At 45.6% G+C, this 21,720-nt stretch overlaps 1 protein-coding gene and 1 pseudogene across 2 annotated transcripts; both read right to left on the bottom strand.

Moving 5' to 3' along the window:
* Nucleotides 1-1,234: 1,234 nt before the first annotated feature.
* Nucleotides 1,235-3,120, bottom strand: LOC123649381 (annotated as a pseudogene).
* LOC123649146 (E3 ubiquitin-protein ligase TRIM58-like) lies at nt 2,958-20,641 on the bottom strand. Of its 2 annotated transcripts, none has more exons than XM_045567067.1 (6): nt 20,181-20,641; nt 17,755-17,850; nt 14,892-15,122; nt 12,876-12,898; nt 12,679-12,803; nt 2,958-6,565 (listed from the first exon to the last, which is right to left on the bottom strand). In XM_045567067.1, exons 1-6 carry the CDS (start codon nt 20,601-20,603, stop codon nt 5,976-5,978), a joined length of 1,488 nt encoding a protein of 495 aa, XP_045423023.1. In that variant the 5' UTR covers nt 20,604-20,641; the 3' UTR covers nt 2,958-5,975. The 2 variants fall into 2 exon arrangements, with proteins under 2 accessions (XP_045423023.1, XP_045423024.1); XM_045567068.1 differs by having other exon boundaries at nt 2,959-6,565; nt 12,679-12,779.
* Nucleotides 20,642-21,720: the final 1,079 nt, after the last annotated feature.

The following is a 21,720-nucleotide window of genomic DNA, read 5'->3' as shown; positions in this document are numbered from 1 at the left end:
AAGGAAATCCCATTTCCCTCTAACTCTTTTACTATCAGGGGTTCGTGACATCCCCAATAAAGATAGGGTCCCCGGCAGAATGTATTGCAAGAGACGAAAGAAACACAGACACAGAAATAATATTTAAGAGAACAGGGAAATCAGGAGACAACAAGCACTCTGGTGCCAACATGGCAGGGACTGAAATCCAGCACTTGCTTTTTATTCTCTTTGCTGTGCTGCAAAATACAATGATCTCATGCGAAAAAATCATGGGATACCTTGATCAAAAGTCTCGGGGCTCCCCCCCAAAATCACAAGGTGTCCTAGCTAATTTCCTTCTTTTTAGAAGTGAAAAACATATAATTCTTCAGTAGGTACAACACTTTTGATCAAGGTAAACTAACTAATTTTATCCCAAGCTTGAGCTATGTACATGGATATCAATCTTTAACTTCAGTAGCTGTGACCCATTTGATCAAGGAACAAAGAAACTACATGCTTTCCACTGGGAGACTGATTTTACATTAACTGAGGCATTGTGGAGAGAAAAGGAGAGAAGGAACTCGGCCCAGTGTTCTAACAGTGTAACCTTGAGACCCTTCTCCCGGGCTGACATATGGCAATCTACCTCTACAGCCATGAGAAGTTTTCGTGTCAGGCTGCTCTGCAGCTTTTCAGGCATGAGACCCCTTAGGCTCTGAGGTTGGAGCATTCTTGGCTGTACTCTCAGATTGTGGATATATGTCCCCCAACTAGGAAGTTACCATCTGCCCTTATTTCAGGCTTCTGATCAGGCAATTCCTTCACCTCTTTCCTCTCACAGCCTCAGACATAGCATCCCTAAGTCCCAGTGGTCTCAATCCCATCATTTTACTTTTCCAGACTGACTAGAAAACATGGCTTTACATCTTTAGCTTTTTAGAACAGTACATGAATGACCTAGATATCTGTGCATCAGCCATGGTCAGCAGACCTTACATTGAGAAGTATTGAATATCAGCATTGAGGTACACCTGCATGATTCTCTCTCTCTCTCTCTCTCTCTCTCTCTCTCTCTCTCTCTCTCTCTCTCACACACACACACACACACACACACACGTGTGTGTGTGTGTGCACAACCTAAGAATGGGCCAGAACATTGTGAATAGTTCTGCTCAAATTCTGATGGATGCTGGTGATACAAGGTAATAGATCAACATCCCAAGTTTTATAAGGTTTTAACATAAGAAGAAGTTCCTATTTTTTCCGTTTATTATAATGTCTTTCTTAAAGTTAGATTTCCCAAAATCAATCTTCTCAAAGCCCCCTTCACTTCTTTGTTTCTGAGAGTATAGATCAGAGGATTGAGCAGTGGGGGTGACAATGTTGTAAAGGAGGGTGAGAAACTTGCCCTAGTCCCAGGAGGAGCTGGTTCCTGGTTGCATGTACATGTAGATGATGTTTCCATAGAAAAGTGAGACCACAGTGAGATGGGAGCCACAGGTGCTGAAGGCCTTTTGCCTCCCTGAGGATGACTGGATACTTAACACAGCCCTCACAATGTAGCCATAAGACACCAAAATAAACACCAAGTGTGACAGCACAATACCCACTGCAAGAATAAAGGCAATGCCTTCGATGGCAGCTGTGTTGACACAAGCCATCCGGATCAGGGCTGGCATCTCACACAGGAAGTGGTTCACTTTGCAGTGCCCAAAGAGGGATAACCACAAGGTCATTGGAGACATAATCAAAGAGTTAGCCACCCCACAGCCCCAAGCAAGGGACACTAAGCCCACACAGAGCTGTGGCTGCATAACAATCAGGTAGCGTAGGGGCCTGCAGTCAACAACAAACCGGTTGTACGCCATGATGGCCAGGAGCAGGCACTCCACACCACCCAGCACTCTAAAGTTGTTCCATCACTTTGCCAGCTAATGAGGCTATTTTACTTCCCACTCCTGAACAGCTCCACATATCACCCCCTCCCGGTTCTCTCCCTTTAGGGCCTTCCCAACACACTAGAAAAAATGAGTTTACTTATTTACCTCAGTTGAGAAAACAGTCACCAGATTAGCGAGTAGGGGTGTGGGAGCAGAGGAATTGATCAAATTAGTTATTTGAAAAAATCATCCAGTCTTCAGGACATGCAGAAATAGATCCAGACAGACAGTTCTGGAAGTTATAGCTTAGAAAAATATAGAATTTAATTTTGGTGGTTGAGTTTTAACATATTCCTTAGAGGGAAGAATAGAATTTCATTAGTAATTATCAGAGCAGTGCTGAAGGATATGTAAGGAAAGGAAAACATGATTATCTGAGATAGAAAAAATCCCAATGTACAATAACAGAGAGATGCACAGTAGTGGGGAAGTGGCGGGGAGAACAGAAGACCCAAGACATCCCATTTGTGAAGGGAGCAGCTCAACTGTGCAGTTCAGGTGAAGAGAGGTGAATAAAACATGGCAAAGTCAGCCAGGTGTGGTGGTGCACATCTGGGATCCCAGCCACTTGGGAGGCTGAAGTGGGAGGACCCCTTGAGCCCAGCAGTTCGAAGGTGCAGTGAGCTCTGCTCATGCCACTGCACTCCAGCCTGGGCTACAGAGTGAGAAAACTTCTTTAAAAAGAAAAAAAAAAAAATGAAAGTCAATTTTTTTGAAAAAAGCTTTCAGTCCATATAAGTTTATATATAAAGGTCCCCACATTCCTAGTGAGTACAAGATCGAGACATGACTTATGGAGTGAGTATGAGCCAAGGCGTAATTCAAAGGTGTCACTGTGATGTCACAGGGAATCAAAACCCAGGCGGCTCAAAGGGACTGTGCCTGGACATGCCAAGTTACCACATCAATAGAATCCATCACCCGACAAAACTAAGCCTCTGTTCCAATTTCCTCTGTACCCCAAAATCAATTTTATTCACTTAGCACTTGGCATTAAACTTTATTGGCCAGTCGTTGTCTAGTTATAAATAATTATAATAAAATTATTATTATTATATCACTACAATATATTAACATCACAAAACACTTTCAGGTCCATCATTTAATTCTGCTTTCCAAATAGTCAATCATCTGTTCATTCAACAAATACGCATTGAGTGATAACCACACACAAACCAACATTTTGGTGCTTGGGATACGTCGATGAACATGCCATTGTCGATTGACAACAATCCCTCCCCTCATGGTCTTTACATTCTACCATTAAAAGGCAAAAAATCAATAAATAAAAATAACCCTAATAAATATGAGAACACGGTAATCCACTAGTTGCCACACACTGCATGAGCAAACAGAGCCTCCATTAGCCAGGAAGGTGGAGTGGGAAGGTGGCTCTGGGTGGGCTCTGGGGGCTGGGCTGCGTGCTGCCCACTGAGAGGCTGGGTTCCAGCAGACACAAAGGAGGAAAGGGAATGAGGCCAGGGGACATCAGGGCAAAGGGAATTTCAAGCAGAAGCCGTAGGTGGGGGAAAGGCCCTCTGCTGTCAAGTGTCTGGTTTGGTGCAAAGCACCCACGAAGCCAGGGCAGCTGAGGCAGAACGAACAGAGAAGTAAGAGAAGAAGGAGAGAACCAGAGACAGGATCGAGGTTCAGAACTCTGGGGTCTGAGGGTTCACTGTGCAGATTCTGACTATAAGTTGAACAGGAGGTCGCTGAGATGGTGCCACTGTCTTGGGTGCTAAGGGGTCACCCAATCGCTGTGCTGTGAATGGAAATGGGAGGGCTGGAGCCCGGCCAGGACCACCGTCAGGAAGTGAACGTGTATCCAGTGGAGGAGGGTAGAAGTTCAGACCAGGGCCCTGGCAGCAGCGTGGTCAGGGCTGGCCGAACCCTGGATATGTTCTGGAGGTGGGGCCGGCAGAGTTTGCTGACGGACTGGACGTGGGCTGTAAGATCGAGAAAGGAGTCAGCCCGATGCTTGGCCCAAGCAATGGCTAGAAGGCAGTTACCATCCACTGAGACGGAGAGGCCTATGATTTGGTTGTTCTTGTAAAAGGGCGACTTGGTGAGAAATTTAGGGTTAAGGTATAGGCACATGGAGTTTAAAATATCTCTTTTGATATCAAGCGGATCGTTGACTAGAAAAGACTAGCATTCAGGAGAAAGGATGGGGAAGGTCAGGAAATAGTACAGATTCAGAGTATTTTGCAGGTAATGATGCAGAATTCCAGAGGGAATGGTGGAAAGCTTCTAGGGATTGGAAAGGAAGGAGAAGCGATCATCGTAGGAGATGCACAAAGCTTTATGAAGCTTAGAATGCGAGGGATGAAGGCAGACATCAGTGTAATGATTGACATAAGGCACAATAAAATGCACAATGAGATGACAAGATTGAAGGAGGACGGTGGAGTGCTGAACATCGGGTTACACGGTAGGGATGGGGTATCCCTGGGGCTCTCTTCTCATCCTAGGAAGAAAGTGAAAGGCACATGTAGGAGTCTCCTTCCCACCCAGGCTTCCTTGCCCCAGGGAATGGCTGGAGCCCCATGGATTGAGGGATCTCAAACCAGGGACTCGATCCCTCTGGATCCCCTTGGGGAAGGGATCTACTGCTGAGCTGAAGCCCATTTCCCCACCCAGACATGCAGCAGAGAGGCCTGGAGCATGCGTGGTCGGTAAAATATCAACACCAGGGTTGAAGGACGTGTTATAGCCTCTGTTTGAAAATGAGAGACAGAGACAGCAAGTGTTTACTTATGATCAGACAATTGAAAAATCTTGAAAGAAAGCTACATTAATAATATGATTGGAAGGTAAGTAAAAGATGTCAGTCAAAAGTTAAAGAAGAGGATTAAACCTTTGGCAGATTACTATCAGGATAATGTTAAGCATTTTGCCATTAATTCATATTTGGTTAGCATTGAAGCATTTAGTAAGTAAGCATTTTAACATTTGTTTTGCAATTATTTATTAGAAACAGATACAGAGAATGATGGCAGAAAAGTTAGCCTTCAATGGCTTTTAAGAAAGTTTGCAGGAAAGTTACGGAATATACTTTAGAAATAAGTTAAATTTTATAATTTCATCATCATCATCACCATCATCATCATCACATTTATATTGCATTTAAATAGAAAAGTTGAATTTAAACCAACAATATCAATTATGCCCTTAAATGTTTACCATAACTCTGTAAGGCCAGTGTCACTGTTCCACATACAGGAACTGGGAAAAGTAGCTGGGACTGAGAGAGAGACTAATAACTTATAACGAATAACTGTCTAGGTCAAAGGACTAGTTGACTCAAAATTCTGAGAAATCCCTACATTAAAAATAACGTAGCCAAAGATAAAGGAAAAAGACCAGAAATCCCTAATATTAGATTCAGAGGAATAAATTTCATAATCCTCAAAAAGTCATCCCAGAATAAAGAGAATTTAGAAAGTAACTGAGTATAGTCACAGCAAAGGTGAATGTATGAAGAAATGGTTCCCCATATTTTATTTTAGAAGGAAATGACAGGTTAAATAATAAGACATAAAAATCACAACAAGAAAGAGAGAGAGAAACAGAGAGACAGAGACAGAGGTGGGAGAGAACGAAAAGAGAAGGAAAATAAGGAAAAGGAAGAGAAACAGAATTGCGGGTCTGACGCTGGGATAATATCAGACCCTTCTGAACCAGCGTAAGAACTGCCGTTTCTGATTCTTAACATAGGGAAGACTAGGAGTGAAAGTGTATCAAAAGGAATGAGAAATCGTAATGAAGGCATAGAAATCTGTGTGTCATAGGAGGCCATTAATTTGAAGGAAGAGCCATTAAGAAAGCGTGTGGCGTCATCTGCAAATAGAGTTAGATGAGATGGGCCCATTTCTAAAGCCATGACACTGCAGGGTTCCGCCACACGCACGTGCTCCACAGCTGCTCTCTGTGTCCCCTGGGACCTTCCACAGGGCAGGGAACACAGTGCTCACCCACATGGGGGCACCTGCCGGGACCCGGCGTGTTTACGGCCTTCCCTCCGCTGCGGGAACCTCTGCCAGGCCGAGCCTGGGCCCCGGGAACAGAATTCTAGGAAGGATCATCTCCAACCTGAGAAGCAGCGTCAGGACGACTCGAGGGGGCCCAATTTCCTGATTCCGCTTCTGTCATAGGTGGCAAGATAAGAGGATTCATGTCACAGATGAAAAAATACGGCCGGAGAAAGCCAGAAAACATTGGGTTGAACGTGTAGATGTAAGAGCCACTTGAGACACTGTAAAATGAGATTTCACCGGCTTCGCAGTCCAAGAAAATCCCAATGCGGCGAGGCGGTTCCAGCCGGAGAGGAGGCGCGGGTGCGGAGCCGAGGACCAGGTACTCGCCGCCCTTCAGCAGCCACAGGGCCCAGACCCCGTGCTCGGGAGACGGCGCGGTTTCCCCCTTCCTCGGCAGCGTGTCCTGACAGACACCTAAACCCCACTCTGCTCCTTCCCCCACGACCACCTCCCAGTAATGCCTCCCTGATGAGAAGCTCTGCAAACCCAGGACACAGGGCCACGTGTCAAATCGCTCGGGGTTGCGGGGCACGTCCCTCCACAGTTCTCCTTCCTGCACGCCGCGCAGGTCGGCGGTCAAGAGGAGGATGGGATGCGCCGTGGCGGGGTCCAGCTTCACGTCAACTGTGGAGAGAATGTTGTGGAACACGTGAGAGGATGGAAAGGATCGGTGACTCTTAGGAAGCCAGTGAGGAGGACAGTCACACAGGTGCTCCTGCGCCTCTCTCTGACAGCTCCCAGAGAAGACAGGTCTGTGTTTCAGCCTGCAGGTCACCGAGCTTATTCACCACTGCTTTCTGGTGTATTGCACTGTTACCTCTGCACAATCCAGACTCATTCATTTCCCCAATAAAAGCATAACCACTGATGACGACAAGCCAAATGCATAGTCATTTAGATTCCTTTCATCTACATCCAAAGCAATTTTTTAAAAGAGGTGGGGGTCTTGCTATGTTGTCCAGGCTGGTGTGCAGGAACTCTTTGCAGGCATGATCATGGCACATTATAGCCTCAAAATCCTGCACTCAAGGGATCCCCCTGCCTCAGCTCCCCCAGTAGCTGGGACTACAGGAGTGCAAGGCAGTGCCCAGCTTATCTCCAAAGTCTGGTTGCACTTAGGTGGCTCTTGTGTATTTAACATAAAATTTATAAACCCCTTTGGGATTATTTTCCTTAACATCTATGGGAAAATTCCACTGATATGAAATCCACTACTTTCAAGGTTATGTGACCATGGTGGCAGAATTCCAAAATGGATCCTATGGCCTTCACACTCTGGCGTTAGCCTCATGACTATAACTACATGGGTGGGCCGGATCTCATGGCACGGGTCCTCGGGAATCAGAAAGATTTCTCTGGCTATTTGGTGGTGGCAGAAGGAAACGTCAGTGAGATTAGGATGTGGTACATCATTACTGGCTTTGAAGAGGGAAATGTCACATGAGCAGAAAGGCGACTGATATCCAGGGCTGAGAGTGGCCTCAGCTATCACCCAGCAAGACAACAGGGACCTCAGCCCTCCAATCTGCAGGGAGCTGCATCATGCCAAGAAGCTGAATAAGCCCGGATTCTTGCCCAGGCCCTTCAGAGAAGCCTAGCCAGGCCACACCCTGACCTTGGCCTTGGGAAAGCCTACGCTGAGGGGCCAGCGGATCTCACCTGGGTGTCGAATCTTCAGAACTAACAAACGGGTATGATTTTAGCCACTGAGTTTGTGGTAATATGTTATATAATGTTAAAAAACTGATAGTGACACTGTAAAGTCCCAGGGAGACTGATGTGACCTCTGACCCGTATACGTAATAAATACGCACATCTGGATGTGAAACCTTAGTGAAGAAGGGAGGGTGTACAACATTAAGGCTATTTCCGTATAAGCATTCAAAAGTAGTGAATCCATTAATGTAGCTTTTTAAATATCGTAACAATTACTATTGCTACTACGAATACCACTAGTCTTACTTGTCTTTAAACCACATCTAGTGCACTTTCATTGATACTCAAAGCAGAGTGGCCGTGTACCTAGGCAGTGCATGTGCTTCATCTATGCGAACTCGCGCAGCCACCCTGACCGCGGCCATGACCATTCCTACCTTACGCACCTGGGGATTCAGAGGCAAAGAGTTTATGGGATTTCCCCAAACTCTGCAGGTACTAAATAACAGGACTGAAAGGTAGGGCGCCCTGGAATTGTGTATTTAACAGACGTTATATCTTTACATGGCATTCCTGTGCCAGCACGTTTCTCTGCTTCATTTGTAGCAAAAGAAATCCGTGAAATGGCTTTTGAGAAGGTCTAGTTCCCATTCCTCCCCCTACCCTTTCTCTCTCAAACTCCACTGCTCGTCCTGATATGATCACACTGGAACCAAAGTACCCACGTCCGTCTTCCTAGGGACCTCCATGGTGATGGACAGGCATTTGTCAGAGTTGATCTTAAATGATTTTTCTACAGCACTCAATATTTGAGAATCCACTTACCCGGAAAGCCACCCTTCTCCCCAGGCACCAGTCATCTGTGCTTTCCCTCCCTCTCTACGTGCTGCTCCTTCTTGGTCCCTTTTGCTGTCCCCTCCTCCTCCACGACCACTGGAGAACCCTACGGTCTCAAGACTGGGACCTCTTCTCTCTCTCTCTCTCTCTCTCTCTCAGTGCACTCCCTGTGTGTCCCGGGGTTTGCTGGCTCATTGCTTTAATGAAATTCCATTCACATGTTTACTGATTCCAAATGCATAGACCTTCTCCCAAAACTCCATACTTGGAAATTCATCTGCCTCCCTGGCATCCACATTTGCATATTCAGCCTTCGCCACAACACCCACATGCCCAGAACCCAGCCCCTCCCTCTGCATCCCTTGCAGCTTTCCCCACCAATGGAAACGGCAATCTCATTTTGCTAATTCTTGAGATCCAAAGCCTTGGAGTCATTCATGGCTTCTCTCTTTCCCTGACATGTCATATCTAACTCAACAGCAAGTCTTACAGCTCTGCCTTCAAAACATACAAAGAACCTATCCGTTTCTCAGCACTTCTGGTAGGAACACCTGTTCCAATCCACAATCATTTCTCATTGAATTACTAGAAAGGCCCCTAAGGGCATTGTCCTCTTCAATCTTCTCCCCCTCCCTCAGTAATTTATTCACAATAAAGCATACAGAGTGAGTCTCATAAAACACTAGTTTAATCCTGCAATTTTTCTAGTTACAGCCTTTCAATAATTTCCTATTTCACCAGAGATAAAGTAGCACACTTGCAGTGGCCTGCCTTTCTGGGCCTTCCTTGGTCTCTCCAACTCTCCAGACACTCACCCTGCTAGAGCCCTCACGCTGCCGGCCTCCTAGTTCCGGGACACGTCTGCATCCTTCCCTCGCGGGCCTCGCCCTCCTGTCTGCTGCCTGGATGCTCTGCTCCAGCACACATGTTTGCTGAGCTATTCCTCACGGGGTGAGGTCCTTCCTGGTCTCCTCACTCAAATGAGAGCTTCTAGTCACCCTCCTTTTTTCTTCAATATTGTATATCATCTTCTTACATTCTGTATATTTTGGTTAACTTAAGTAAATACATGCAATGTGAAACTCTAAATTTGTAGCATAACTTTTTGTTGTTGTGGTTGTTCAATGATGGATTACAATGCCTAGAAGAGTGGCTGTGATAAAATGGAAATAATGGTTGAATTGATTTATTAATTATTTCATTAAATAAAAAGAAATGGGAATATGAGGTCGCTGAGTCCGAGAGTGCCATGATGATTTTCACAAAGTCATGCAGTTGGTATATGTTCATCTGCCCATGAGAACAGATGCTGAATTACACATGGAGATAGAGCTTCTCATTATGGGACGAAACTCTTTGCCTGTAAGCAGTGAAGCTACTATTTGCTTTCATTACTAGCCATAAATTAGATTTGAAAATGAAATTTAAAAAATACTAAATATATACTGTTTTAAAGAACATAAGACTGAACAGACTCATTTATTACACTAGTTATTCCTACATACAAATCATTGATTGAATATGTTTGGCTTTATTGATTTATGAATTCAAGCAACTCATTAAATTGGTAGCCAATAAATTATACCAAACTTCTCATTAAATGATAACTTTGCAATATTTTCATATTGAGTAATGTAGGGGGTGGGGGGGTTTCAAATACGTTTAATTTAGTCCTCTAAATAATATATTGTTTTATCATTTTATAAATATGGAAATGGAAATTTACTGGAACTGATGTTACTCATATCACAGCTAATAAAAAATGAACTCCACTTGCAAGCCCATTGTTCTAACCAAATGTATGAGTGTCTGTGACTCAGTATTCTTTAGGATTGTTCACCAGTATCCCAATCCTCATTCTTCTGGGCACAGTGCACCCTCCCACTCAGGGAGACCGGGGAATTTTCCCCCAAAATATGGCACCCTGGTATGCTGATTATTTTAAATTAAAGGGCTTTGAAGAACAGCAGACACTGGAAGAACCTTTTCTCTAATACTCCTTTACCTGCCTAAAGTCCAGACCTGCCAAAGAAGTAAACAATTACAACTGGTCCTTTCCCTGAGTTTTCATTCATTTAACTCACATTGTAGGAAGAGAGACTGAAGTCTGTCAACACACTTGTACAGACTTTAGTCACAAACCACTGTCTGCTCTGTGGGCTCAACAGACTTTGTTCCAGGCCACTGTACATTCTGCAAGGCCACTTAATTTCCTAAAAATCATTTACTACCCCTCTAGTATCATTCCTATTTTCCCATCTCCCATTCTCCCCCCAAAAGGGTCTATTAGCATCTGTACCTCACTGTGGTATTGAGTCTTCATCCCCCTGTGAGTTCCTCATGCTTTGCATTTTAAAATAAAATTCTGTATGCCTTTTCTCCTATTAGTTTGCCTTTGGTCGGTTGATTCTCAGCAAGCCTTCAGGGGGTGAAGGGTAAGTTTTTCCTCGGCCCCTACACCTAGGCACACAGCTCAGAGTTTGGCACAGCCATGAACTACTCAGGGAGGCCACATGCGCCAGTTCAGCACCCACGCCTTCAAGGGGAGCCCGTGAGTCACCATAGCGGTGCCACTGTGGAGTATATACTGTTTTCTGACATACAGCTCTAAAACCTTTGGACTCTCCCTAGAGGAAGAACGTCTTTTGTATGCTAATGAGACGACCAGTGGTTGCTTGGGTGGGGGTGGGGCCTAGAAAGCCTCACAGGGGGAGCTGGTTGCCAGGGGAACCAGCCCATGAGTAGAGGGCTGGAACTTTCAGTCCTACATGTCTCCCCCACAGGCACCGCTAGGGAGGAGAAGGGCTGAAGGCGGAGCTGACAAACCACGGCCAAAGGCTCAATCAGTCACGCCACCATAGTGCTCCATAACACCCCAAAGGATTGCGTGCTGAGAGCTTCCAGGCAGGTGAACACATGGAGGGGCCTGGAGGGTGGCCTGGCCAGAAAGGGCATGGAAGCTCCGCGCCCCTTCCCCAGGCCTTTGCCCTATGCAGCTCCCCATCTGCCTGTTCTTACTCCTCTCCAACACCCTTCATAATAAATGAGTAAATGTGCCTTAATAAGTGTCTCCCCTGAGTTCCGTGAGCAGCTGTAGCAAGTTAATTGAACCCAAAGGAGAGGGCCATGGGAACCCCAATTTACGGCTAGTCGGTCAGAGGCCCAGGTCATAAGCTGTGCCTACGCCTGGCATCCCGTGGATGGGGCAGACATGCGGGCCTGGCCGCAATCTGTCAGATCTGACGCTACCCCAGGCTAATAGCGTCAGAATCCCGCCGAATCGGAGGACCCGGCTGCAGGGTCTGCTGGAGATCTGACTGGCTGCGGCTGCGGAGAAATCCCCACACGTTCTGGAGACCAGAGGCGCCCTGCTGTGTCGACTGCGCAAGGGAATTGCCCGACCTCTTTCGTAACCATGACAGCAAGCAGTTCAAATCTAAGCTTCTGGAACTTTCCATTATTTGAGCCACAAAGGAATGTGATTATGGGGCCTGAGTCTCGTGACAGGCAGCTGTAACCTTCGTTTCTCTGACTAGAGATTAGTCTTCTTCCTTACTAACAGCGGCTGGCAAAAGGTTTCAAAGAGTAAAGGGCATCAGGGAAGCGCGTTCCCTCTGCACTGTTGGTCTTCACTATAGCGTGACTTCCTCCTTTCCTCTCTCACACAAACACGCCATGACTGTCACATTGTCTAAGATGAAATGTGAAATGCAGTCTTTGAAATTAAAACACGCTGTAATTAATTAAATTGTTGTAACTCATGATGTTTTCTATACGACACTGAGTCTTGCGTAGAAAATATTATAATGCTACTAAATTTCTTTTGTTTTCTGCCTATATAAGCAAGACCTTAACTTTTAACTTTGGAGCACTGACCGCCATTTCTCTGGAGTCTGTGTGTCCAGGTGGCTATTCCCACCTTTTTACTTGAATAATTTCCTTAAAACTGGGTTCCGATTCTTCCAATTACTTCATTTCAGGTTGACATACCCTCCCCTTTCCCATGGCTCCCAGCACCAGGAAGGAGGCGAAGCTCCGTTAAGATAGGACAGGAAAGTCCCCACATGCCAGTTCCCACAATCTCATAACAAACCCCTAGCACACTCTCAAAAGAATCTCTGCTGATTGTGGCCATGAAGACTTTGGGTTCTGTCTGTCACTACAGCCTGCCCTGCACGGAACAACCTGCAATACCAGCCAGACCCCAGGCATCACAGCGCCCCAAGCCCTGAGACGCAACCCACCTTGGAACTTCTTCAACATTTCCCTCATCCCGGGGACGCGACACACTGTCTTCAGCTCCAGGGGGACGGTCTCTGGTTCCCGCCGGGTGACAGCCTTACTTCTGAGACAGGCACAGAGCCATCGGCTGTCAGTAGGGTTACCCACCATCCTCCTCCACCTCGCCCGATCCCTTCACTGATTCAGAAAGGAAACATACCTGTCCAAGGCTCCTCTCACACCCTGAAAGTGAAAGGGAAACACAACCAGGTGGGAGTTAGACCTTGCAGTTGATTTTGACAGTTAGACTGGGGACACACCATGAAAATTTCTTTAGGAATTATTGGAAATAATTAATAATTAAACTATAGGAGATGATTAATCTCTTTTCATTAAAGACAAAAACAGGCTGTCATTTAATTTTTTCAAGATTCTGAAATAACAGAATCAGTAATAATTAGAAATGAATTAGACTACACAAAGTTTAGATTAATTCCCATAATTAATTCAATGTTAATTATTTTTTGAATTGGTAATTCTGGCACCTGGATTATTTTAACAGAGCTACATTCTGCACCTAACACAGATGGAATTTGGGTAAAAGTAGATCCTAAATATTTGCAGAATTTATGTAAGGAATAGGGATAGGTATAGACATAAAATATTTTCCTCAATGTCATTATAGAACCCCAGATCCCTAATTCTTTGAACTGACACAGTAGAGCTACTCATATGAGTAGGTTACCTAAGTAGATAAAAAAGGAAGTCATTAATAGCTAGCAACATTTTATCTCAAAGTAGATTATTAAATAAATGTACATTTATTAATAAATAAACATACCTAGGAAACTTTTCCCCTCTCCTCCAAAAAAATAGTCACCAGTCTGCTTGATGCTGACAGAGCATAAAAGTATGGAAATAATTCTCCTTAACCTCTACAGAAAGGACAGGCCTTGGTCTTGGCCATGGGGGTAAAATGTAGCTTACTGGGACTGGGGAGGAAAGGGAAATGGCAGCTTAAAAATAAATATAGATTACTTAAGAATATATTCTCCCTAAGATTGGTATTAACAATTATTTTAACATTTATTTGGCGCTAAGAAACGCTAAACATAAATAAGTTATGTGAAACTCGTCAAGGTAAGGCAATAACTGTTATTACTGAAAATGTCAACGTTCTGTGTTTATTTGCTGTCTGCTACTCAGAAATTAATTCCTTTCTGACCCCGAGTTTGCTTGCAAGGAATGAGGCTAGCAATGATGATAACAATGCCAATAACGGAATAAAAACAAGTTTTGCTTATCATAGATGTTTTGATGGTAAAAGGAGACAAATTAAATTGAAATGCTTTGTAAATTCATTCATTTAATGATCCCCACTGTGTAACCAGCAGTGTTTAGATATAAATATTATAGATAGTTAATAGGATTGTTTACAGTCGTGGCACATTCAGTGTCTAGACTAAGTCAGACAGGATAGAATCAGTGGGTCTGCCGTTAGCACAAGTAACTTAGCTCAGACTTCCCTGAATAAGGTGAGGGGGTGAGACAGAAAGAATTGTGCCCAGGTGAAACCCCGCTGCAGGTAGCTGTGCAATGACAACGCGCACCCATCAGCAAACAGGGCTTTCCTTCTTCACCTGGGATAGTGTGTCTTCAGGGAGGACAAAAGCAAACATTTCCTTTCACCTGTTACTTGTCTTTCTGCTCTTCAATCCCCAGCAGCCTGGGAGCAAGCTGCTTGGGAGCCCACTTAATCCCTCCTCAGCAGGGGCCAGGCAGTGTTGCCTGCAGCTGAATGTGCCAATTTCCAGCTGGGCAATTTGCAGCAGCATTCACACCTTTGGCTGTTTACCCTGCCATGGGTTACCCGAGTCTGCCTGTGCTGATTGTCGCTGAAAACAGCAATGTGGTCACTGACAGACTGTGAGGTTTTAAGAAGCGCTTCTCAGCCAGCATAGTGTAGCTTGTCCTCCTCGCTGCTTAAGTGTCCATAAATCATTACATAAATTTTAATTTTTTAATTTTTTCTGTCTTTAGTGCAAATTACACAATTCTCTAGACTCCCTTATGATTCTGACGCTAGGATTTAGGATTAAGATGCCTCCTGAGTAAATTCTAGGATGCCATTTTCCTAAAGAACACAAAGGCCTAAGTGTCTGTCTCTGAGAGCCACCGTCCTTGTCTCTGTGCCCTCAGTCTCACATCTGCCTGCCCTTCTGCCACCCGGCCTCACCTCCAGCAGACCCAGGGCTGGGCGCCGGCACCTGTCCTCCAGCTCCTCCGCCAGCTCCCTCAGGGCCTGACTGTGCTGGCCCAGCCGCCTCTTGCTCTCCCGCAGCCTCTGCAGGGCGGCTCGCTCCTCCTCCGCCAGCTGCCTCAGCTGCAGCTGCTCCTCCAGGGCCAGAAAGCCGCGATGCTTCTCAAACTCCAACCTGAAGCGCTGCCTCTGCATTTCCACCTTCTCCTGGAGGGACACAGGGGACGTCACAGGCACTTGGGGCGCAGTGCCTGGGCCTCCTGCCTTCGCCTCTGGGACGCTGGAGAAGGCAATGTCTGGAGTCCCCCTGGCCCCATAACTCTGAGGACTGATTGGCTGCATTCTAACAACACACTCCTATGAGAAGTAGCCTGGCGGAGCTTTCAAACCTAGCCTTTGAGAAAGACTGTTGGGCTTGGGCTCCCGTTTGCCGTAGGCTTGGGGGCAAGGCACTTTTATATTCAGTTTCAGTACCATGCATGAAATGTGGGGAAAAGAGGAATCTGTGGATTAGAACTATTAGCAAATATCTATTAAACTGCTGAGAACAGTGACTAGCACAGAGTCCCACAAGGGAAGGTACTATTTACTATTAGATTAGTCACTAGAAACAATTAAATTATGAAGAGATTAGAGACACCTAGATTCATAAATATGAATAAAAAGGGGCGTAGAGATCAGAGAACACGAAGGCTCTTTCACAACGTGGTGATCGTGAACCCACCGTGAGCCTCATGTTCCTTAGAAAGCCAGCAAAGAACTTAGTCATCCTCAGGCCGCTCGATCCTGATTTCTGTCCAAATCTCACGTTTACAATCTGTGAACAAACAGCCTAAGGAATGTACTTTGCACAGGCTTATCATATCTGCATTTTGTTCTCTTGAGCACGTAGGACACTAACTTTACACTGAGTACCAGAGGCAAATCGTCCTCCCAAAGCACCTACACCTTGGATCCTCCGCCCTGTTTTTAAACAGCGTAACTTCTTGGTTTGACTAAAAGGCAAAACTCTAATGATCCCATAAGACTCAACTCCTCCCAATTTTCCATCTCTACTTCCTTCTGTCATTTTCTATATCACTAGATTCACCCGATCCCGGCTTCTTTCTAATATCAGCCAGCTCTGCATTTCGCATTTTGATTCCCAAAGGTCGAACTCATGGAAGTGTGAGCAACTCGCCCCACTCGGGAGCTGTGCTGCTGAGGAGTGGGGCAAACCTCTCAGCCCGAGGGAGAGCGCAGCGACGTGCGTGGCACGAGGATGGAGCGGTGGGAGGCGATTTGCTTGCGGTTCATCTTCCTTTCGCACCACCCTCCTGAGCACTACGATTATATCCACAGGTATACAAAAAAGGGTTTTTTTTCTTTTTTTTTTGAATTCAGAGTTCATTTTTATCAATCCCGCGCTTGCTGCATTTGGCACACATGTTCACACATTCTTGATGGTAAATACCCCAGGATTGAAAGCAATAGACTTAGATTATTAGCTTGAAACAACAAAATTATCAATCAATATTTCACTGTACCTATAATACACAGAGTGATAGGAAAGGATAGGACTTAGCCCAGAAAAAGTATAGCAAAAATGGTCTTAATGGAGATATATGTCTGAGAATAGAGTAAAAGACTAAATTTTCAACAAAAAGGAAAGAATTGGAAAAATATACAGAATGACCAGAGAAGAAGGGTTATTTGGAGAAGGAGAGAGAACAGGAATATTTTATAAAATATGTCTTACATGTCATATTAAATAATACACTGTATAAATGTATAGAACTATACACATAGTTTCTATACACAGTTGAAACTATATCTGAATCTTGACGCAATTAACATTTTGACGAGATAATTGTTTCTTGTGAGGTGTGGGGACTGTCTCATGCATTGCAGGGTGCTTAGTGGCATTCCTGGCCTTCCAGATGGCAGTATCACACTACACCCCTCAGCCACCACCAGTTGTGACAATAAAAAGATATTTCTAGGCCAGGTGACCATGCCCGTAATCCGAACAGTTTGAGAGGCCAAGGCAGGAGTACTGCTTGAGGCTGGGAGTTTGATAACAGCCTGTGCAACAAAGCGACACCCCATTTCTACAAAAAAAAAAAAAAAACAGCTGGGTGTGGTGGTGCCTGCCTGTTGTACCAATTACTCAGGAGGCTGAGGCGGGAGGATCACTTGTGCCCAGGAGTTCAAGGCTGCAATGAGTTATGACTGCACCTCTGCACTCCAGCCTGGGCAACAGAGTGAGACATTGTCTGAAAAAACAAGAAATAAAAAAAATCCCAGGTGTGCAAAATGTCTCTTGGAGAGGGGTGCAAAATCACCGCAGGTTGTATGTGTGTGTAAATAAAAAGAGTATGAGAAATAAAAGAGCTGGTGAGGTGCAGAGAAAAGAGAGTATGTGTATGGATGACCAAAAGAGGCTGAAGGTTCGGATCATCTTCCTGTATATAAGATCATCATTATTAGCTACAAATCACCTGTTATAAAGTTGTGAAATAGTCATTAATTTGTCTACCAAATATTTTTTAAACTAGTAGTGATAGTACAAGACTGTTCTAGGTGATAGGAACACTGCAGTGGGTTTCACAGTATGATCACGCTAGTAAAGCTATTTATTTATAATTTGCATTGGGTGGTACCAACAGAGGTAAACAGGATAAAAACAAACCATATAATGGGATGGCCTGACCCAGGAAGGCACTGAGATGTGTTTCTTGAGCAACTGTGTAGAAGGAGCAAAAGCACTGGGGAATGGAGGATGGTGGAAGAATGACTTAATGACCCCAATTTGCACCCTTCAGACGGCAGATGTCTTGAAGCCCCAATATTCTCGTACCTTCCAAATGACAGTCTGCTTCCTCACACTGGCCTCTTGAGCCAAAGCCTCTTCTAGTTCTTTTCTCACAAGTTCCAGAGCCAGCTGGAGCTTTACCTGTTTGGGAAGATGTGCCAAAACTGTTACAGATACCCTCTCAGTACCAAATGTATCCCAGACGTGTGAGGAAGTAAGATCACCTAAAACATTCCTTATTTGACCTCAATAAGATAAATGTGTTTTAATACCAGATACAATCAAAGATTTATCTAACATTGCTCATTGCAGCATTACTTATAATATTGTAAGTGTAATTAACCAAGATGTTAAAAATAGGGGAGTGATAAAAAATATATTAACTGGATGTATTAATAATTAAAATAAGGTCTTCCAGAATATTTAATGAGAAGAGATACAATAATAATGTCAAATAAACAAGTATATCTTATAAAACTTAACACTAATTTTAGAAAAAATGTACTTGTAACAAATATATAAAAACCAGGTAGAGGTATGTGAAAATGTTATTAGAAGAAATGTTGTCTGTTGGTGCTAGGTTGAAGAGAGATGCTATTTCTTGGATCTCTCTATATTTTGACTACTCAAAATTATTTATTACTTATGAAAAGAAGGCGATTTAAAATTAGTAGTATTAGTAGTCTATCCCTGGGCCAGAAGAAACCTCGTAGGTTAACATATTTTAAATGGGAAAAAGTAGAGTAAGTTGTAAGTCTTACAATGAGTAAAAATACAATACAACAAAAACTAAATCTCCCTTCAACAATAGGAACCTTGCTAGAGGTAAGTATGTGTATTTTATTCATAGAGAATATCCACAAGGATACACACATAAACAGGCTTTTAATTAAAAAAATTCTATTCCCAAAGTTATTCGTAGCTACACATCAATTGTTTTTAAAAGAATAGTATAATGCTATGCATAAAATAACAACAGAATTCATGATGGCATTTGACAAGGTGGGGAAACTGACATTTGTTTTGGTGTTTACAAAGAACAGAGTACTTTGACACTTGTAGATGAAGAAAATCTCCCTCAGACCAAAGAAACTGTGACCAAAAGCAAGGAGATGAAAAAAAGTGTGCTGTGTTTGGTGACAACAGTGACTTGGCTAATTTTGCTGGATCTCATGACTGGTTAGGACAAGAGCTGTAGAAACAACTTAAGGCCCTAGAAAGTCTTGACTGATAGGCTCAGGAGTTTAGATGATATTTACTTGGTATTTAATTGAAGAACTACTGAAAATACAGAGAATGTCTTTAGAAATATTACACTAGCCATGGTCCACATGGTACTTTCTGGGTTTAAAAAGGGGGTGGGGCAAGAACATACTGTAAAAGTCTAGCTAGAAAGTACAGAGTCCCTGAATTTTGTAGATGACAACCAAAATCAAGAAGAAAAGCCAAGAGAGAGATTTCCAGATAGACCCAGAGAGAAGTTGAGGGGAAATTATCCCAAATCTTAACTTAAAACAGTCAGACTAAATAAGTCAATACTTTAAGAAAGCTAGCATTTGCACTATATCACAGTGTGATAATTCTTTTATTAAATATGTCAGTAGCTTAAACATGACTTTGACTTTGTGCTAGTAACTGTTCTAGATGTTGGAAATTTAAATGTGCTAGGAACATGCAAGAACTTGTGAAGGGCACGCTGGTGAAGGAAGAATTCTACACACAGAGCTCCGCAGTTGCCACTTTGGGGGCCAAATGCTCCAGTACACCTCTTCATTGAGGATGGTCAAAGCAAAGGTTCCCAAATATTTGTTGAATAGACAGTGGACTGTGTGCTACCCCATTCCTACCTCAGGGGACACAAGCCTGCAGACAGCCTTAAAGGTGTCAGAACGCAGGCCCCACCGGTGCTACTCTTAAGAAATGCCCAAACCTTAGGGGTGTTTTGGTGACAGTACTAATTAACACAGAGTCAAACACTATGCAAGAGGAAAACATTGTACAAATAAGAATTATTACATAAAGTTTACAATAAAGATGTGCAAGTGTCACCAAGAATCAAGCGAGGCACACAGCCCTCCCCAGCAGAGCTCCGGCTGTGAGAACCAGATAGCCAGTATCAGGAAAAGTAAGACCAGCACGAATTAAAGGACCAGGAAAGGCTTCAGGGGAGAGGGGGACAGCCTAAAATAATGAGTGCCCTTGGGCTTCCGAGCAGGGGCCCCAAAGAAGGTTAGCAGGAGCAGAGCAGAGACCCCGACCCGAGTGTGAGCTGTGAGGGAGGGGTGGGGAAGGCGGAGGGCAGGGGGAGACAGGAGTCATTCGGGAGACCTGGGTGGTATCACTGGGCTCTGGGCAGGTCACTTAACATCTCTTGCTCGGCTTGCTCATCTGTCAGGGCAGCATTTCCAGACCCGGAACGGGGCCTCTCCAGGCGCGCCCTGCCACAGGAGCTCGCAGCGCCTGGCTCTCACCTGGTGGCTCCTGGCGGCCTCCTGCAGCGGCGCCGTGCGGTGGCTCCTGTGCTCCGGGGAGGTGTCACAGACCCGGCACAGCGCCGCCTGGTCCTCCTCGCAGAAGCGGCTCAGGTCCTCGCCGTGCCGCGCGCACCGGCGCGCCCCCGCGGGCCCCGCGCCCAGCCCCAGCCGCCGCACGCCGTCCACCAGGCTGCCCAGCTGCGGGTTGGGCCGGAACCCCGCGGGCCGGAAGGGCGCCCGGCACTGCGGACACGCGTGGACGCCGCCCTGCGCGCCCTCCGCCCTGGCGCACAGCTCCGAGACGCACCCGCGGCAGAAACTGTGGCCGCAGTCCACGCTGACCGGGTCCTGCAGGAAGTCCAGGCACACGGGGCACCTGGCCTCCTCGCGCAGCCGCTGCCCGGGCGCCCCCGCGGCCATGGCCGCCCGGCCTCGCCTGGGCCCGCGGATAGCGGCGCTCTGGCCCGCTGGCTGGCGCAGAGGGGCGGCGGCCTCCGGGAAGCCGGTGCCTGGAGGGTGTGACCGCTGGCGGGGGTTCAGGAGTTCAAAGCAGCCACGCCCTGCGAAAAGTCACAACGCAGGCACTTGACTGAGAGGACGACGTTCACACCATTGACCTCACCTCGCAGAAAAGGGCATTTCTACCCGGTCCCTCGCTGTGCGCCTCAAAGGGGCCCCCAGTCTCCTAGTTTCACTGTCAGTGGATCTGGGGAATTCCTGAGCTCCTTCCTTCCGTTATGTGCTGAACCGCCCCGTGATCTTCTCATGGCATAATCATTATTTTTAAAAATTTTTATGCGGCATCATCATTTTTCAGAAAATTCTTTTTTTCCAAACGATGTTTTCTATTGTACATGAATTGGCTCATGAGTGCGATGCGCACCGTCTAGGGGATGGACACGCTTGAAGCTCTGACTCGCGGGCGGGGGTGGGGGGGCCAAGGGCAATATACGTAACCTAAACTTTTGTACCTCCGTAATATGCTGAAATAAAAAAAAAAGAAAAGAAAAGAAAGAAATGTGACACCGCCGGTGGGGAGACAGCTGCACAGGTGCGTGTATAATAGTGACACGTGTACAGCCCAGCGTCACTTCCAAATATTTATGTCAATATCCGTCCCAGTTCAGTGAGAGCCCTGTGACACATACACGTGTGTTATTCCTGTCGCAGAGCATATCTTGGAGCTGAGGAAGCTGTAGACGAAGGTACTCATTAGAAGGAACAATCCAAGCTTAGCCTATCAACGCTGCACCTGTGGGTGGGGGAGGCTGAGCCGGCAGCGAGATGATTGCACAGAGGGGATGTCAGTTTCCCCGAGAGGAGGCCGAATCAGGATGAGTACAGGGAGGTCATTAAGGTCATCCAGACAGTGGAGGAGTCCCTGGCAGTGCCTGTCACCTGAGCCAAATAACTTCCGTGTGGGTGGCTTTCAGTATGGGGCGGGCCTGTGGGACATCATTCAGTCCGTTCTCCGGCACACATTCCTGTCTGTTGGTAGCCGCCCAGTCCCCAGCGCCGCGCTGGGTACTGAAAGCAG

This window comes from Lemur catta, chromosome 13 (assembly GCF_020740605.2).
Source record: "Lemur catta isolate mLemCat1 chromosome 13, mLemCat1.pri, whole genome shotgun sequence".
Lineage (NCBI taxonomy): Eukaryota > Metazoa > Chordata > Mammalia > Primates > Lemuridae > Lemur > Lemur catta.
The sequence above is the reverse complement of the archived record's forward strand: the minus strand, read 5'-3'. Positions and strand labels throughout refer to the sequence as shown.

What these genes read in the sequence shown, in the direction of transcription:
- LOC123649146 (XM_045567067.1), bottom strand. Translation starts at nt 20,603, where the DNA reads ATGGCCGCGGGGGCGCCCGGGCAGCGGCTGCGCGAGGAGGCCAGGTGC. An exon ending in AGGCCGCCAGGAGCCACCAG is followed by an intron (nt 17,851 to 20,180) that starts GTGAGAGCCAGG and finishes CTTCCCAAACAG; the next exon opens with GTAAAGCTCCAGCTGGCTCT. An exon ending in GTGAGAGGAGCCTTGGACAG is followed by an intron (nt 12,804 to 12,875) that starts GTATGTTTCCTT and finishes CCCTACTGACAG; the next exon opens with CCGATGGCTCTGTGCCTGTC.